The sequence below is a fragment of the Mesoplodon bidens genome (genome assembly GCF_964165515.1).
Source record: "Mesoplodon bidens genome assembly, chromosome: 1".
Taxonomy (NCBI): Eukaryota; Metazoa; Chordata; class Mammalia; order Artiodactyla; family Ziphiidae; genus Mesoplodon; species Mesoplodon bidens.
In genome coordinates this window covers 70,511,886-70,528,956 of record NC_138176.1, presented here as the reverse complement: position 1 = coordinate 70,528,956, position 17,071 = coordinate 70,511,886, and the positions used below count along the sequence as shown (strand labels likewise).

General features: G+C 52.5%; 1 protein-coding gene across 2 annotated transcripts in view; it reads left to right on the top strand.

Annotated features, from left to right (window-relative positions):
* Window positions 1–4,220: 4,220 nt before the first annotated feature.
* The window catches only part of CRMP1 (collapsin response mediator protein 1), a gene marked incomplete at both ends in the record, with an annotated part of 76,393 nt that continues 63,542 nt past the window's right edge, over window positions 4,221–17,071 (top strand). Inside the window, one exon of one of the 2 annotated variants that reach the window (XM_081230914.1) lies at window positions 4,221–4,601. In XM_081230914.1, the coding sequence (XP_081087040.1) occupies window positions 4,221–4,601 (381 nt within the window). Of the gene's footprint in view, window positions 4,602–8,753; window positions 8,837–17,071 lie in introns of those variants that run through there. The other variant, XM_081230915.1, reaches the window with a different exon arrangement.

Genomic DNA, 17,071 nt, shown 5'->3' with positions numbered 1-17,071 from the left:
TGATGGCTCCTTACATAGTGTTGTAGACCCTAACACGATACAAAAAGACAACGAATCCAAGACTCTTGATTTTTGGTGGGGAATAAACGATCTTCCCAGAAGTCAAATCCACTTCTCACAAGTAATCAAGTGATGTCCTGTACGATCCATTATATGCCTGTATTGGTTTACCGTTTTTGCTGCAACAAATTTCCATGAACCTAGGGGCTTAAAACAACACATATTTAATATCTTACAGTTATGGAGAAGAGAGGTCTGAAATGGGTCTCACTGGGCTATAAACCAAGGTATTGGCAGGGCTGTGTTCTTACTGGGTAGTCTAGGGAAGAACTGGCTTCCTTGCCTTTTCCAAATTCTGTAAGCTGCCTGCATTCTTGGGCTCGGGCTCCCTTCCTCCGTCTTCAAAGCCAACAGCATTGTATCTTCAAATCTTGCTCTGGCTCTGGCACCTGCTTCTGTTGTCACATCTCCTTCTCTGACTCTGGCCCTCCTGTCTCCTTCCCTCTTTCACTTATTAAGGACTCTTGTGATTACATTAGGCCAACCTGGATAAAGCAGGATAATCTCGCCATCTCAAGATCCTGAACTTTAGCACATCTGCAAGTTACCTTTTGCAATGTAAGGTAACATATATACAGGTTCTGGGATTAGGAGGTAAACATCTTTGTGAAGAGGGCGTCATTATTCTGCCCACCACAATCCCCTGTGAACTGATTTGGAGATAGCAGAGGGAAACCAACATTTTAGAATCAAACAAGCCTGCATTTGAACTGGATCTCTGCCACTTTCTGGCCAATACAACTTTAGGGAGGTTGCTTTGCTTCTCTGAACATTTTTCCTTATTTCCACAATGAGTGCAATAATCCATTACTTGCCTCACAGATTTGCTGAGTGTTATGCACCTAACAATAAACTACAATTCCCTTTTTCTGATTATTATAACTTATGAGGTTTCTTAAAAAATCTTTGTGTGTGTGTGTGTTTGCCAAAAAAGTCCTGATGGAGAATATGCATCAGAGCTGAGTGGCGTCTCCTGTCCTCTCCCTGCCCACTCTGTTCGCTGCCCTCACCCTGAAGCCTTCCTGGTCTGACAGGATGAGCTGGAGGCTTGCCCTTCACCAGATGTCATGGTTTAATCCACTTATGAGCATTCCTTCCCTGGAGGACTGAGAGCCATCAGAGGACAGGAGGGGAAGGTGACAGCCATCCTCTGGACCAAGTGCAGTTTGCTCAGGTTTCCTGGACTTTCCTCTATTGGCCTCTGCCAGACGCTGCTCCCCTTGGTCTCCCTGCAGGCTGGTGGGTGCATTTCCTAACTCATACCCTGGATTGTTTTTCCTGCCTCCCTTCTTCTGTTACACTGGGGTTACTGGTCTTGAGATGAGGAGATGTTGTAGAAAGAACTCAGACAAACCTGAGGTGGAATCCCAGCATGGTCACTTCCTGGAGGTTAACTTGAGCAGTAGGTTTAAGCTTTGTCATCCTCAGCATTCCAGCCTGGAAACGGAGGGGACAACATCTGCCAAGGGGGCTGCTGAAAGCACGATGTAATGTGTAGAAATAAGCAGTGTGTTCATAGACCCTGACCTACGGTAGGAGCTCAGTAAAAGTCAGATCCCCCTCCTCTAGAAGACAGGAGAGATGAGGAGGAAAATAAAGTCAGATGAGGAGGAAAATAAAGTCAGTGACACAGTGGGTGCCCAAGAGGTGTGTTGGATGAATGTGGAATGATTAGTTGCCCAAGGTTGCATGGAGGACAGGATTCAAACTCAAAAATCTAGTCTCTTCTAACTATGCCAGGTTCATGCTTTCTCTCCCGTTTCCCAGTAGGAGCTCTTCAGCCAGGCTTCTTGGGGGAAGGAAAATGATACTGGTTAAGATGCAGACTCTGGGACCAGACGACTGTGTTTCAATCCAAAGTGGCATCATTTACCAGCTGTGACCCTCGACACGTTACTTATCTCCCTGAGACTCAGTTTTCTCATTTGTAAAAGGTGGCTTTTTTACATATCTCGGTACGTATCTCAAAGGTCGCTGTGAGCCTTAAAAGAGTAACTGTATGTAAAAAGTCTACAATGGTCCTTGGCATGTAGTAAACTCTGTGAGTGGGAATCATTCTTATACTTTCTTGCTTCTGCACAAAGACAACTCTTTCCCTCCTCCCTCTGTGTTACTCCCTCCTAATCTTGACAACTGCCTAGCCCTTTCTCCCAATGAAAAGGGTTTTCTTGGAAAGTAGTGAGATCTCCATCACCAGCAGTATTTATGCAAAGCTGGAGAGACAGTCTCCTCGAGACGTGAGAGCAGATTCAGGCAACCAAGTATGAGGATTGACCTCAAAAGTTTCATCTAACTCAGATTCTTGGTTTCTCTGATGTTTCTATGAGTTTGGTCACCACAAATAGTTGTGGAGCTTTAGAAGAAGTTTCTATGTGGTCTTCAACAGGAAATTTCCTTGCCTGGAAAGTGCTGGGAACAGTATTTCACAGGACAGATAGAAGGTTTCATTAAAAATACACTTGCACTGCACCCCAGAGTCTGGGACTCCTGGAACCAGTGAGGCCGGGCACTGAAGGGACAGTTCCCAGCACTGGAAGCTGGCAGGGTGAGAGGTGGGGTGCAGCACAAGGCACTGAAGTTCCCAGCTGGGTCCCCACCCAGCCTGTTGCCACATGTCTGAACTTGCTCGAGGAACGGGTCGGCAGCTGGTGATTCCACCCATCCAGAAAGAGCAGCTGGGACCACCATGTCCCTGGAGACGCTTAGGACTCTCTGCCTGATAATGATCAGGGAGAAATGAGCGAGGGTATCTAGGGAAGGCACATGGCACCTGGCTTTGAAGAGAGGTAGAGGGGAGCCCCAGCAGAGCGACCCCCAGGCCCCTCGCCCTTCACCCTGGCCCTAGTCAGAGGAAGCCTGGGACTCCCAGGCTGCAAGCTCCTAGCTCAGCAAGGGTACGCTGCATCAGGGGTCATGGGAAGTGACCCTGGAGTGGGGAATATTTGTCTGGGTGACTGACAGGAGTGTGTGCATGTGTGTGAGATGATCTATCACTTTGTGTGTCTTTTTCTGGAGCGTTTCTATTTAAGCTTCCGACTACCCATATTTCTGGTGTGGATTTGTGTGTGGGCGTCCTGTCAGGGTTTATGCGTGTGGAGTCATCTTGTGAGTTTGCCTTTGGCGTGAAAATCTCTTTGTTGTGTGGATGTTGCAGGCATGAGCCTCGCGTACATGTGTGTCATTGGTTCACATGCAAGCGTGTTCTTCTGTTGTCTGTCAGTGTGAATGTGGACCCAGCACATCCCTCTTTCCTTGCTGTTTCATCCTTCCTGGTGTGCAGCACTGCCCGGTACACTATGTGTCTGTTTGTCTCTTTCCTCCTTAGAATGTCAGCTCCCAGAGGGCAGAACTCGGTCTATTTTGTTCACAGTACTGTCCCCAGTGCCAACAACGTGCTAGGCACCAGCAGGGCACTCAGTATAATAGTGCTGAGTGAATGAATGCAGTGTCCAGCGTGTGAGAGTCTCTCTCTGGTTGTGCAATCAATCTCAGTGTGTTGCTGTCTATGCGCTGGGTTGGGTGACTGAGAATTTCTGGTGTGTGTGTGTGTGTGTGTGTGTGTGTGTCTGACTAGGAGTATGTACAAGCATGTATGTGTGTGCAAAATTGTCTCTGATGTGCGTGAACGAGCCTACGTATGTCTAGGGAGCGTGTAGTGTAATCGACTCTTGTGTGTGCCAGCATGTTTGTGCAATTCTCACGTGTTTGTATGGCACAATTGTCTAGTGTGCTAGTACCAACCTGTGTGGGAGCGTGTGTGTGTGCGTGCTCGCTGTTAGCAACCCTGTTAGCAACCCTCGCTCTCCTCGCGCCCCGCGCTCAGCCTGGGGGCGGGGAGCGGAGTGGGCGGCGAGGGCACTGCGGTTCTGCTGCCCGCCCTCGGCGCTGCGGCGAGGGCTCGTCACGGTCCCTCCCCGCCCTCGCTGCGGTCCCCGCCTCCCGGTCCTTTGTAGCCTGCCGCTGCGCTCTCAGACAGCCGCCCGGAGGCCCCGCCCCTGCCCCGCCCCGCCTCGCGTCCCGCCCCGCCCCGCCCCTCCCTCCTCGGGCCGCAGTCTCGCCTGGGCAGACTTGGCCCTCACGGAGCGCTGAGCTCGGCGCACAGCAGTGGCCAGGGCCACGGGCGGGCGGGGGCGCGGGCGGGCTGCCGGCCTTGGACCGGTATGGCGGATCGGCGGCGCGCGTGGAACACGGAGGACGACCTGCCCGTGTACCTGGCGCGGCCGGGCAGCGCGGCGCAGACCCCGCGCCAGAAGTACGGCGGCATGTTCGCCGCGGTGGAGGGCGCCTACGAGAATAAGACCATCGACTTCGACGCGTACAGCGTGGGCCGCCGAGGCTCCGCGCGCACACCGCGCAGTGCTGGCCGGCTCGACGCGGTCGGCCTGCCGGGGCCCGGAGGCAGCGAGGACACGGCCAGCGACGTGAGCGATCCCTCGGGCTCGGCAGTCAGTTCGCCGGGCGAGCGCGACGAGCGACCGCCTGCGCTGCGCATCCGCTGCCCCGCGCCCCGCGACCTGCCACTCGGCCGGGACAATGGCCAGGTACCCTCGGGGCGCGCGTGGGCCGGACGGAGGAGACGGGACCCTCGGGTCGCTGGGCGTGGGGGGCCGCCCGAGGGCAGTGCCCGGGCAGGAGTGCTGGGGCCACTGCGGCCAGGCTTGGGAGAGCTACGGAACGCCCCTCCCCCACCCCATCATTCAGGAGGTTCGGAGAGGTTGTGCGACTCGGTCAGCGTTGGCCAGCATAGTCCGTGAGACTCCAAAGGGTCTTTCGAGATCCAGCCCCCCCCCCCCCCGCTCCTCCACTGCAGAAAGGGAGAGCGAGGTTCTGAGAAGGGAAGTAAGTTGGCTAAAACCGCCACATGGTCCCTTAAAGCGCAGAGGGACCTCTGGGTTTAATTTCATCCAAGGATCCTCATTTTCTGCTTTATGAAAAGGCAGGGAGCTCTGTTCCGCATTCATCCCTTCATTTATTCACTCACTCATGAGGAATTATAGAGCACCTACTATGTACCAGGCGCTGGGAGAGGTTCAGTGAAATGCCTGTGGTCACATGGCTTAAAGCTTAAGCTTTTCCTGAGTGCTCCCTCTGTATTTTCAGGGGGAAGGATTTGGTTAAAGATTTAGATCGTGGGGCAGACAGAACTGGAAACCGCTAGCCGCAATCACCGACATCTTCAGAGGATGCTCCCGAGTCCCACAGCACAACGCCTGTGTGCTCACTTCACAGAGCAAGTTGGAGGCAGAGAGGGGGTTTGAACCGGGGTCAGTAGCTTCCTAGACTTGGAGGTTCCCCCCACGAAAGTGGGGAAACATCAGGGAGAGGGAACGCCGGGCCATGGGCCCTATGGCTCATCTCTCTTCAGCTGGGGTCGCCAGAGCATTAGGGGAAGATGCGTAGACGACGCAGCTTTGGGATATATGGGTGAGGTGCTTGGAAAACGGAAGTTGGAGCACCCGAGGGCCGACGAGCTGTAGCCTTACCCCAGAACTCCATGTCTGAGCACTGCTCAGGCCCCAGGCCCCTGATAGGTGCTGGGTTCCCTGTTAGCACTCCGGCCCCACCCTAGGCCAGGGTGGGTGACAAATTCATTGTGAAAATTAAATCAGTTAATGCCGCTAGGTAGTGAGCATACAATAAGTGTTCGTTGTTTATTATGAGTTTGATCCTTATCATCATTTTCATTAATTAACCCTTCTCCCCTTAAATGCTCTGAGAGGCATACAGTGAGCCCGGAGGAGGCAGAGCTTGATCTGGACAGAAATCTGGGAGGGCTTCCTGGAGGAGTGGGAGGTGGGGGCTGGGCTGGCCTGTGGCTGCTACGACCCAATAGTGGGTCTCCTGCTGCCCCCACCCCCACGCCCCGGGTCTTCAGTCTTCGTAGCTCGGGAACTCTCCGTGGTCCTGAATCCTGAGCCTCGCGAGATGAAGGTCTACAGTGAGGGGGGGGGTGTGGGGGGGGCAGGGAATGGAGATATCGAGAGGGTCCCGTCTCCTTGTCCCTATCCTTTCTGTATCTTGCCCTGCCCACCTCCTTCCCTAGTCTCCGACCTCACTTGGGATCCAGGCTTCACAGCCCCAGCGGGAGGCTTCGGGGCCGCGGACCAAGAAGCCGGGGCCAATACCGGAGAATCCTAGTTTCCAGTCAAGGCTCTGCGTCCTCTTGAGCCTCAGCTTCTTCATCTGTGAAATGGGGGTGGTATCTCCCAGCCTCCCTCAAGGCGTGGTGGAGTATCAGGGAGGCGGGAGAGCTTTGTGCACGGCCGGGAGCTGTGGAAGAGCGTCCCTGATGGAGCTGCAGTCAATGTCACCAAAGCCAGCATCGCCCCTGGGCTCTGTCTGGGACGGCTCCTCAGCCGCGCCTCGGCCCTTGGGGACGCTGATCCCTTCACCTCTCCCACTCCTCTTTCTTCTCCCCCTCTAGCCTTCTCCCCTTTCTCCATGGCTTCTCGGGTACTGGACAAAAGGCAGCGCCTCCGGCGCGCCAAGGGCTCCAGGAGCACGCGAGGTTCGGGACTGTGGAGCCTAGGTGCTCGCGGTCTCCCTGGGGGAGAGAGTTTTACTTTCTGCGGACCAAGCAGCCACGGGGTTCGGGTTCGGGGGCCGGCGGGCCTCGCTGCTCCTGAGCTTTGCAGAGGGTGCCGGGGTCCTTCCCCCCCACCCGTAAAGCTCTTTCCCGGGGAGGGAGGAGGGGTTTCTGCGGCGCAGGCGCAGCGTCTGCCGGGGCCCAAGGCTGTGCAACTGCGGCGCTTTGTACCCGGGAAGTCCACTTGGGAGCGGTGGTCTGTTTGGCCAATAGCAGACGCGTGCCCCTCCCCCGATACGCAGGAGGTCTCCTCTCCAATCCTGGAGCTTCCCCTGCCCAGACTGAAGCCTGGGAGGGGCCCTGGTTCCTGGAACCTAGCCCTTAGCAACGCTGAGGAAGGGGATGTAGAGTCAGAGAGAGGGAGACCTGCAATTTCCGGTCAGCAACAAGAATTTAGGACCCAACTCAGAGCCAAGAATGAGCTCTAGACAAGTTGTGCAGGAACCTGGCTTCCAGATACTGCTCTGCTGCAGCTAACATGCTTTGTATCTAAGATTTCATTCTATCTCTGTAAGCCTCAATTTCGCACCTGTGAAATGGGAAACTTATGGCCTAGTGTTCCTGGAATACTAAGCCGTTTCTATTTTGTGAACATACAACCCTATCCCCACTTTAAGGCCCAGGCATCTCTGGCCTTCTGTCCTGGACTGGAGGACTGGCCTCCAGGTGGCAGTGGAGGTAAAGGCTTCAGGCCCTAACCTGAGTGGTGGGAGCTTTACCAGGCCTGGCACCCCTCCCTCTGGTGGCAGCTGGAAGTAAAGAAGGTGGGGTCTTTTTACCGAGCCTGTGGGTTTGGCTTTTATAGGCAGAAAGTAGAAGGTTGGCATTTTAATCTGACTGGATTTGGGAGGCACCTGTCTAGCCCTGTGGGGGCTTGCTAGGGCTCCCCCCCTTTCTCCCTCTTCCCTCTTTCCTCTTCTGTCAAGAAGTTCATTAAGCTAACCCAGGACTCCTGCCCACCTCTCCCCAAAGCAACACCTGGATTATAGGTGCTGGGGCTGGTGTCCACTCTCCACTGGGAACCAGGACATCCTTTCCCCCCTCCTGACCGCTAGCCTGTCCTGGGGGCTCTGGGCTCCTTAGTGCCAATGGTCTGGCTCTGCAATCAGCAATCACTGTCTGGTAGACAAGGCTCTGGGGATAAGCCGGTGGCCCCAGTGGCAGGGGGCCGTGTGATGAAAGAGGGGCTGCAGGCGGTAAAGCAGATCAGTCACTAACTAGGGCTTTGTCTCTGGGGTCCCTGCTGCAGGGAGGGAGGGAGGCTGGTTCAATGATGGGGGTGGGAGGAGTGGCAGAGAAAGGTTTTATGGAGAAGCCCTAGGAGGTGAGTCTGGGAGAATAGATAGGCTTCTGTCTGAGGTAAGATATTCAGAGAGAGGACATAGTTTGAATAAAGGCTTGGACTTGGGGCTGGAGATGTGCTCCGTCTATTCAGGGAGTGGCGCAGCGGAGGGACTAACGCAGGCTGTGGAACGAGAGGCCTGGGCTGGATCCTGGAGGGCCTCGAGGGCACCAGCAGCCGGGCCGGGTTCTGGGCGCCCGGCCCACACCCCCTCCCCCACGCAGATGTTCGGGGAGGCCTGCAGATGCACTGCTGCACACCTGTGGCGCTGCCACGGCCTCTGCCTGCGCACCCGAAGTTCATCTCTGGCTTTTAAAGGAGCCCTGAAAACCAGACCTACCCAATCCAAGAGCGAGGCCGGGGCCCAGCAGAGGGCGTGTGCGCGGGGTGGGGGTCGGAGGGGCTGGGCGGTTGGGGAGGGGGCGGGGGGCGGAGTGGGGGGGCGAATCTGAGGGGAAGCGCTTCCTGGTTCGAGCAGAGAGGGGCGAATCGGGCTCGGCTCCGCGCCGCCGGGAGGAGCTGTCTGTCTGCAGCCCCCTCCTCCCGCCCTCGCCTCTCCCTCCTCCTCCCGCCCTCCTCGCGGAGCCGGGCGGTGCTGGCAGCCGGAGCGGCAGCGGCGGCGGGCGGGCCGAGCAGCCGGGGCAGCCGGGCGCGTGGGCAGCCGCGGGCGCCGAGCCTCCGTCCCTCTCTTCACTGAGCCCGGGCCTTTGTCACCGCGCCCGCGGGGAGCGGGACCGAGAGAGAGCCAGACCGGGCGAAAGCCAGCCCCACAGGTCCACCGGCCGGGCGGAGGGCGCCAGAGGGGGGCCATGTCTTACCAGGGCAAGAAGAGCATTCCGCATATCACGGTAAGCTGGGCCCCCGCCCTGGCCCCGCCGCTCTTGGCAAGGTGGTGGTGGTCGCCGCCGGGGTCGGGATCCGCTGGGGGACCTAACGGGCGGCCCCCGAGGGGCTTCCTGCGTCGCGGCGGGTGGGGCGGGGCCGGTCTCGGCCTTGCAGCCTCCTCCCCCCAGCCGCTGGGGACAATGGGGGGGAGGGCAGGCCGGCGTAGCGGGGCGGGGCGGGAGCCTCGGGTCCCTCTCCCCGCGGGCTTGCAGCGGATGGCATGGACCCGGAGGATGCGGAGCTGAACAAAAGAGGGAGGGGCGCGGTGTCCGAACCCCCTCCCTCCGGCCCTGGAGCTGAGCCTCCAGCGGGCGGCCTTTGCACAGTCTAGCTGTTGCATCTCGCGGCAGCGTTTCTTCCCCGCCAGAGTAAGGAAAATGATCGACCACCGCCCCTCCCCCCCTCCCCCCCACTCCCCGCCCAAACCGATGAAGTGGAAGTCTGGACCTAGAGGCAGCGCCATGATGGAGGAGCCCCTCCCATTCCTCACTGCAGCTAAAAATAACCTGATGGGGCGGCCCTGGCGGCTGTGTCCCGGCAAGGGTTAACACTGGGGGGTGGGAATGGTGGCGGTGGCTGAGCAGCCCTCGGTGTCCCTGGGTGTGGCCGGAAACAAAGGATCCCTGGTCTTTATGCTTTGTCTCAGGGTGGGGAGCTGAGGACACAGCGGGTCCAGAGACCTGGCCTCCACCCCATTCCCTGCCTGGCACCAGAGTTGAACCAAACCATTCCTGAGGGCTGTAGACCACAGGTGCTGGTGAAACCCATGGGCGTTGGGTGGCTGATATCTGAGCAGCCAGGTGCTGGAAGGCATGATGGAATCCTCCAGGGCAATGCTTGAGGTTTGAGGGCAGGAGACCTAGCATCCTCCTTTATCCAGAATCCAGGCTCAGGGATGGTCCCAGAACACCTTGGAGAGGGCAGCCTTGGGTAGGGGTGAAGAAGCTGACATTTCCCACTTGCCTGCCCAGTGTATTGTGGATCTTGTTTTCTTGAACCTTCTCAATAAATCTTTCGATGGAGGCATTGTCCACGTAAAGTTCTCAGAGGCTGGAGCACTGGTTGGGGGCGCAATTGAGAGGAAGGTTGGGAAAGAACTGGGACCCCTTGCCTCCCCAGAACAGCCCTGCATTCTGCCCAACTCTGGATTGAGTCTCAGAAAACTCCTCTTCCGCCCAGCTTCAGGTCTTGTCAGCAGACCTTTGCTGAGTTACCATCCAGAGATGTGCCCCCTGAGGGTGGGGACCACCTCTTGCCCATCCCTAATCCTTGCCCTCAGAGACACAGCCGTATAAGTGACCAATCCCTTAACACTGTAGTCAGCTAAGAATCAATGGAAGGGATGTGGTTGCCCTGAGCTAGGCAGTGTGGGAGGAACGAACTGGATATTTGCATGAGCCAGTCCGGGCTTTCCTACTCTCCAACCCTGACCCCAGGGGAACTGAGGCAGGAGATGGAGGTAGAGGGGATGCAGTGACTGATGAGTCAGGAACCTGGGGTACCTTTGTGGCTATTGCCCATAGCAGGTCTGTGCCCCATTCAGGATCCCAGTTTCCAAGAAGCATGTTTAGCCAGATGGTCTTTGAGGCAGGTGTATGGGAACAGTGCCTCCGGAGTTGTGTAGTTCTGCCTGCACAGCCGCAGCGGTCACCCTGCCTGCAGGCTGTGGCCCTCTGGAGTGGAGATAAGCTGCCCAGGCTTTTGCAGCAGACAGATCTGGGAGTGCCTCCCTGCTCTGCCTCCTTTCTGAGCCTCCGTGCTCTCATATTCAAAGTCGGCTTAGCACTGGCCATTTCACAGGACCCTTGAGCATCTGAGAGGACACTGGAGAAGTGCTTAGTGTTTTGTAGGCACACAGTAAGGGCTTCAGAACTGCTGGCTGATCCCGCTGCTTTAGTCCTTTGTGCGAAGCAGGTAGTCAACTCGTGTGTAAAAGAGAATCACATGGGGGCTTCCCTGGTGGCGCAGTGTTTGAGAGTCCGCCTGCCGATGCAGGGGACACGGGTTCGTGCCCCGGTCCGGGAAGATCCCACATGCCGCGGAGCGGCTGGGCCCGTGAGCCATGGCCGCTGAGCCTGTGCGTCCCAGAGCCTGTGCTCCGCAACGGGTGAGGCCACAACAGTGAGAGGCCCGCATACCGCAAAAAAAAAAAAAAAAAAAAAGAGAATCACATGGAGTGGATCCCACAGCTTCAATAGCATGGGGAAGAGAGATGCTGAAAATGCCCCTTATTTCCTGGGAAAGCTGTCCTTGATGAAACATTTGTGTTTAACTTGGCCCACATAGTCCACTCCCGCTAGAAAAATGTGTGGTTTAAAGGAGAAGCCAGAGAGGATGGACTTGGATGGAGCTCCTTTGTAGGACCCACAGCTTCCTGAGGACCTTTTGCTGATAATGTACGTGGTCTGACAGGAACCAGAATGCCATTAAATGAATGGAGAGGCATTGTGGCTTTCCTTAACCTGTTCAATCAATAGAACTCATTTGGTAAGTTAATAATAAGCACTGGTCTGTGCCTGCCACTGTCTGGGCGCTAAGGAAAGTGGGCATGAGATGGGCATGCCCTTTGCCTTCACAGGGTTTAGCAAAGACTGACATTTCAGCCTGAAATAGCAACAAAATGTTGGTGGGGGGATGTTATAAGGGGACGTACAGGAGGCTGAGGAGACCACAGCAGGGACACCCAGCCTAGTCCTGGTGGGTGAGGAGGGGGGGGTTCTGTGGCAAAAGAGTGTGGCCCGTTGGAGAAACTGAAGGAAAGTCAGCATTGCAGGAGCCCGACCTCTGTGACCAAGTGTGGCTTCCCTGTGCAGTTAGAGCAAATCCTGGAGACGGTTAAGATGTTTTTGGCAGCCACGGTATGTGTGGCCTGTGGAGGGACCCAGGGGGGCTTAAAAAAGGACCAAGATACAGCTGTCAGCTGCATCTCCAGGTCCCCACCTGCTTGATGTTGGGTCACTGTGCTCCTGTGAGCCTCAGCTTGCTCATCTGAACAAAGGGGGTAAGGTCTCAGATTCAGCAGTAAAATTAGAGGTAGGAGAGAGATTATGTGAGCAGAGGAGGAAAAGGGACACTCCAGACAGGGCACAGTGTGGACAAAGGCAGGGGCACGGCTGAATCACAAAAATGCTCTACTCATGTTGACTATGATGTCTTCCTCTTTTCTCTGCCTCAGCCTTTTTCTGAGATGCTAGAGTAGCCTGCTAGAGAAGAGGGAAAAAGCCAAAACACTTGGCTTCAGCCCCCAAGGATTGTTTAAAACATTAATAACGCTCTCTTTCATGTGTGGCTTTTTTTCAAAAATTAATGGCATAGCCGGGATTAATTTAGTTAAAATGGTTTTTCGGTGCCCACTGCGGTGGTTAAGTGAGTAGGGGCATCCTGGGCGTGGCTCTGAGCAAACAAAGGCACAGGGCTTGTGGCCCTGCAAAAGCAGCTGTCCCAACAGAGCCACTGAAGGGGGAGGCAGGAGTGTCCACCACCGTGGTTATGAAGTATTGTTATTACAGATAAGACATCATGAGTTTGCAGACCATTACAGCATTCAAAAGGATTTCCGTGATCTTTCATTGGGTTTTCAGAACAGTCCTGTGAGGAAGGCAGCCTGTTTCCCAAAGAGTAAACTGAGGATTATAGAGACTTGGAAGCTTCTTCAATGGCTTGTGGAGGAATGAAGAGGTCCTGTTCAAGCAGGGAGGGTAGATGGGCTGGTCTGCCTGGTAAGATAGTCACTGTCTGATTGAAATCTGTGTGTTTGTGTGTGTGTGTGTGTGTGTGTGTGTCTGTGTGTGTTAGATCAAACAGTAAAACAGTAGAGATGAGCAGAGAAGAAAGAGATTATTAAATAAAAATTACATCGGACTGAATTAGTTATTCTAATGGACAAATATGCAAAAAACTTGCTGCTTCCTGAGGATAGCATTCAGCCTACCTTATAAGTATTTAGTTTATCTCATTGCCTTTTTATGCAAAGGATTTGAGATGCCTAGAGTGATTTATCCTGCATATAGTGAAATCAGAGGGAAGTGGAATAGCAAGACTGAGGCTCAAGGAAAAGCAGAGACCAAACCTGCCAGTGATTTGGACCACTGGGGGTGTGCTTCTGGACATATGGTCCTGATCCAGAGCTTCTGTCATCCAGGGCAGAGAAGCAGACATTCTCAGTTAGGTCAAGTTCATGATCAGACAGGAAGAAGTGGGCCATTTTCTTTGGGGAAGAATTATTTTAAATCACATTCTTAAAAAGTGTTTGTGAGCATACAAGTGATACTGAGTTGTGACATCTTCCATAACATAACGATACCAACTTAGCCCTCATTGCCTGTGTCTTGTAATGAACTTGGCCAAGACTGAATACCTGGAAACACAGGATAATGACATATGTGAATGTACCAGGCACATAGTAAGTGGCTAACAGATAGACGATAGTTCCCTTCCCCGAACTCAGGCTCTCTTTGAGGAGATGAAAATTCAAAATGGCAGGTAATCAACGACTGTTAACTGCATATCTTAACCGTTTTGTTCCTTGAGCTGTGCAAGGTGTCATGAGCAGTTAAAAAATACGTATTTCATGATCCTGACCTTTCCATCTAAGTGAAAAATTGCACATACATGGAACGACTTAAAAATGACCCAAGGGTAAGTGTGGAATAGAGCACAGGTGTTAGAGAAGTTCAGGGAAGGGAGGGCTGAGCATTGGCAGAAGCAATAAGAGGTGCCCTCTTGGGGCTTAGGGGATGGCATGAGCTAGGTGTTGAGGGATTTGATCGGTGGAGACAAAGGAAGAGCATGCAAGGCAGGTGGAACAGCAGGGTCAAGACCTGGGCTGGTGAATGAATGTTGTCACAAGAGAATGAAGAGTTTTACATAGCTAAATCTAAGGGTGAGGATCTTGAGATAAATTTGAATGGCTGGGGGATTGGGGAATTCTACAAGGCTTTGGAAGTCAGGCAGAATGCACCCAAAGTGATGGAAATAGCCCATGGGTTCTAAGTCTGGCTTAAATGCATATGGGGTATTTGATCTTGGACAAGTCAGTTCTCTAGGCCTCAGGTTCCTTTTCTTTACAGAGTTAGATTAGATAATTCAGCTCCTAGTTATAGGATATTCTGACTTTATTCTGTGGGTAATAGGAAGCCTCTGGAAGTTCTTGAACTGGGAGGATGGTATAATGAAGGCAACATGGAAGAATGTGGATTCTGAAGCCAGACTATTTGGATTTGAATCCTAGCTGCTCCATTTACTTGCTGTGTAATTTTGGCAAATCACTTATTTTCTCTATGCAGCAATTTTCTAATTTGTAAAATGGTAATAATAGTAATACTCCATAGGGTTTTTTTTTCCTTGAGAATTAAATGACTTAATATATGTGAGATATTTAGAATAGTACCTGCACATAGTATATGCTCTATGGGTTAGCGGTTATTATTCTTACTGCAAGATGGTGTATTAGTTAGCTTTGTTCCATAGCAAACAGTACAAAGTCTCAATGGTTTTCAGCAGCATACATTTATTTCTTGCTCCTGTTACATGAGGACCTGGATTGGCTGTAGCTTTGCCCCTGGCTCTTGTGAACAATGGGTCTGCCCCTTGTATCTCCTCACCTTGAGACACAGGCTGAAGGAGCAGAGGCTTGAAGCACAAATGCCTTTAAGAAGTCCTGCTCAGCTATGGCACATTTCATATCTGCTCATAACCATTGGCCAAAGCAAGTTGCATAATCAAGGCCTAAACTGATGGCAAAGAGCCCAGTGTTAGTCCTTCTGGAGCAGATATAAGTATTAAATGTGAACATCGTGGCCCATTAGAGATGCTAATAAACACCTGTTGGAACTGATAACGAGGTGGTCAGGAAGTTTAAGGGGTGAGTTTGAAAGAAAGGGCCTGCATCGTTTCCTAGGCTGAATTAGAGTTAGGAATGATCACCAAATTGAAGCGTCTCACTGGACAATTAGAAACACAGAACGGCATGGGGGTGAGAGGCAAGGCCCAGAGATAGAGAGTAAGGACCCATGTACAAGAGGCACTGGTGGAAGATAGAAAAATGCAAGATATTCCAGCAACCAGTGGTTCTCAGCCCATGTGCTGTGAGCACAGTGGTGTACTGAAAAAAATCCTGTGTAGATGTGCTGCTAAATTTTGATCAGCATTTGAAGTTTATGTTTACTACAACCAAGTCTAAAAATTGTTCTAGTAACATCTATCAGGTGGATCCCTGAGCACTCACGAATGGAACAGTATGGAATAGTGTCTAATTTTTTTGTGAGGAAAAGGAAGCTCTTGTAATGGAAAGGGGACATCAGAAGACTTTGCCCCATGAGCATATAAGAACAGGGTCAGGGCAGTGGACAGCGCAGCGCCATGGTGCTGAAGAGTAAGCAAGTTCAATTAAGGAGACACTAAAGGCCCCCTGAGATGGACACAGTCACACTGTAGTTGGGATGACATGGTAGTGATTGCTGCTGATTCATTTGGTGGTGTTTTATGTCTTTGATCCCTTCAAGACTGCTGCAAATTTTTATACCATTTGCAACTATGTCCTGAACACAGAAAGGTTGAGATTCATTGCCATAGAGAGATGCAAAGACCAAATCCTAACTTTCCTCTTAGTGAGAAAAGACAACTCTGAATTGGTGGTTTAGGAAATGGAATGGGATCTAGGATACTTCACAGAGAGGCTGGTCTAGAAAACAAGAGTAAACAGGTAAAAGGAGGGAAGTGATGGCTATGGACATACGAAGTTTCAGCTTCCTACTCCTTTCTTGGGCCTGTGCCCCAGGTGCACTCCCACTTGGGTAACTTTGGTTTGTCCACTTGACTGTGCACACTTGGAGGATTGGGACAACATCTCCTTTTCCTCAGCATCTCCTCAGGAGCACTCTTATGCATTGGTGACTCATAGCAGGGACTCCATATTCTGTGAGTGGATGAATAAAAACTAGATTGCAAGCTGTGCATCTTTGCTGAGTGAGGTCTTAAGACACTCTTGCATTTGACCTTAACAGATGTCCTACCCATGGATTTAGCATTTAGGTAGTTACCATCCAGAAGGAGATGAGGGTGGCATGAAGGGTTTCTGGAGGTAAAAAATAAAGGCTTCCCAAGTGGTACTTTGGCAGTGGGGAGAAGGCAGGTGTGGCATATTAATGGGCTTCACTGCATTTCACACTGAAAGCAAGCTTTTACAAGAGGAATCTTCCATATATATATGTTGAATCATTAAAGTACACATTTCCCCAGGGTCTTGACTGAATAACTGCTTGGTGTTAGAACTTGGGGTCAATTCCATGGGAAAACTCCACGGTTCTGATGCAGAATTGCATAAAGCAAAGAGGTGGCTGTTCAAGATTTTGTACCTGTCCCCAAATTATGCTGCCATGTACTTTATATCAGACCATATTCATAGCCCCTTAGGGATTAAATCCGAAGCAAATATTTGACTTATACAACCTCAAAGTTGAAAGGAACCTTTTAAATTATGTAAATTTTTCTGTGTTCGTGCATTTGAGGTGGCAGAAAGGAGTGTCCATTGCTTCTTCCCCACCCCCAGTCTCCCCTCTAGTGTAGGAATTGCAGATACCCTCTCCTTGCCCACCTCCAGTGGCAGGGAAATCCCCACTTTACACAGCAGCCTGCTTTACTCTTGGACAGCTCTGTTGTTGGAAAGTCTTTTGTATGTAGAGGGAGAGTCTACCTTTTTTTTTTTTTTTTTTTTTGTGAGGTACGCGGGCCTCTCACTGCTGTGGCTTCTCCTGTTGCGGAGCACAGGCTCCAGACGCGCAGGCTCAGTGGCCATGGCTCACGGGGCCAGCCGCTCCGCGGCATGTGGGATCCTCCCGGACCAGGGCACGAACCCACGTCCCCTGCATCGGCAGGCGGACTCTCAACCACTGCGCCACCAGGGAAGCTCTGGAGAGTCTACCTTTTGCCCTCAGAATTTTTCACAGGTTTCTTCCTCTTCCACACTGATTTTCCTAGAGGCTCTGGACGATATTTCTCAGTTACTTAGGACCTTCTATTTTCCAAAATAGCCCCAGTTCTTTACTGCAATTTCCAAGTACAGTGTTTGGATTTTTTTCTCCTTTTTTCTCTTTTTTCCCTTTCTTTTCTGCTTTTTTTCTTTTTGCTGTCCTTTATTTTGGAGCATGTAGAACAAAATGGATCCAAAATAAAAGTTTAATTATTGGGCATCTTTTAAA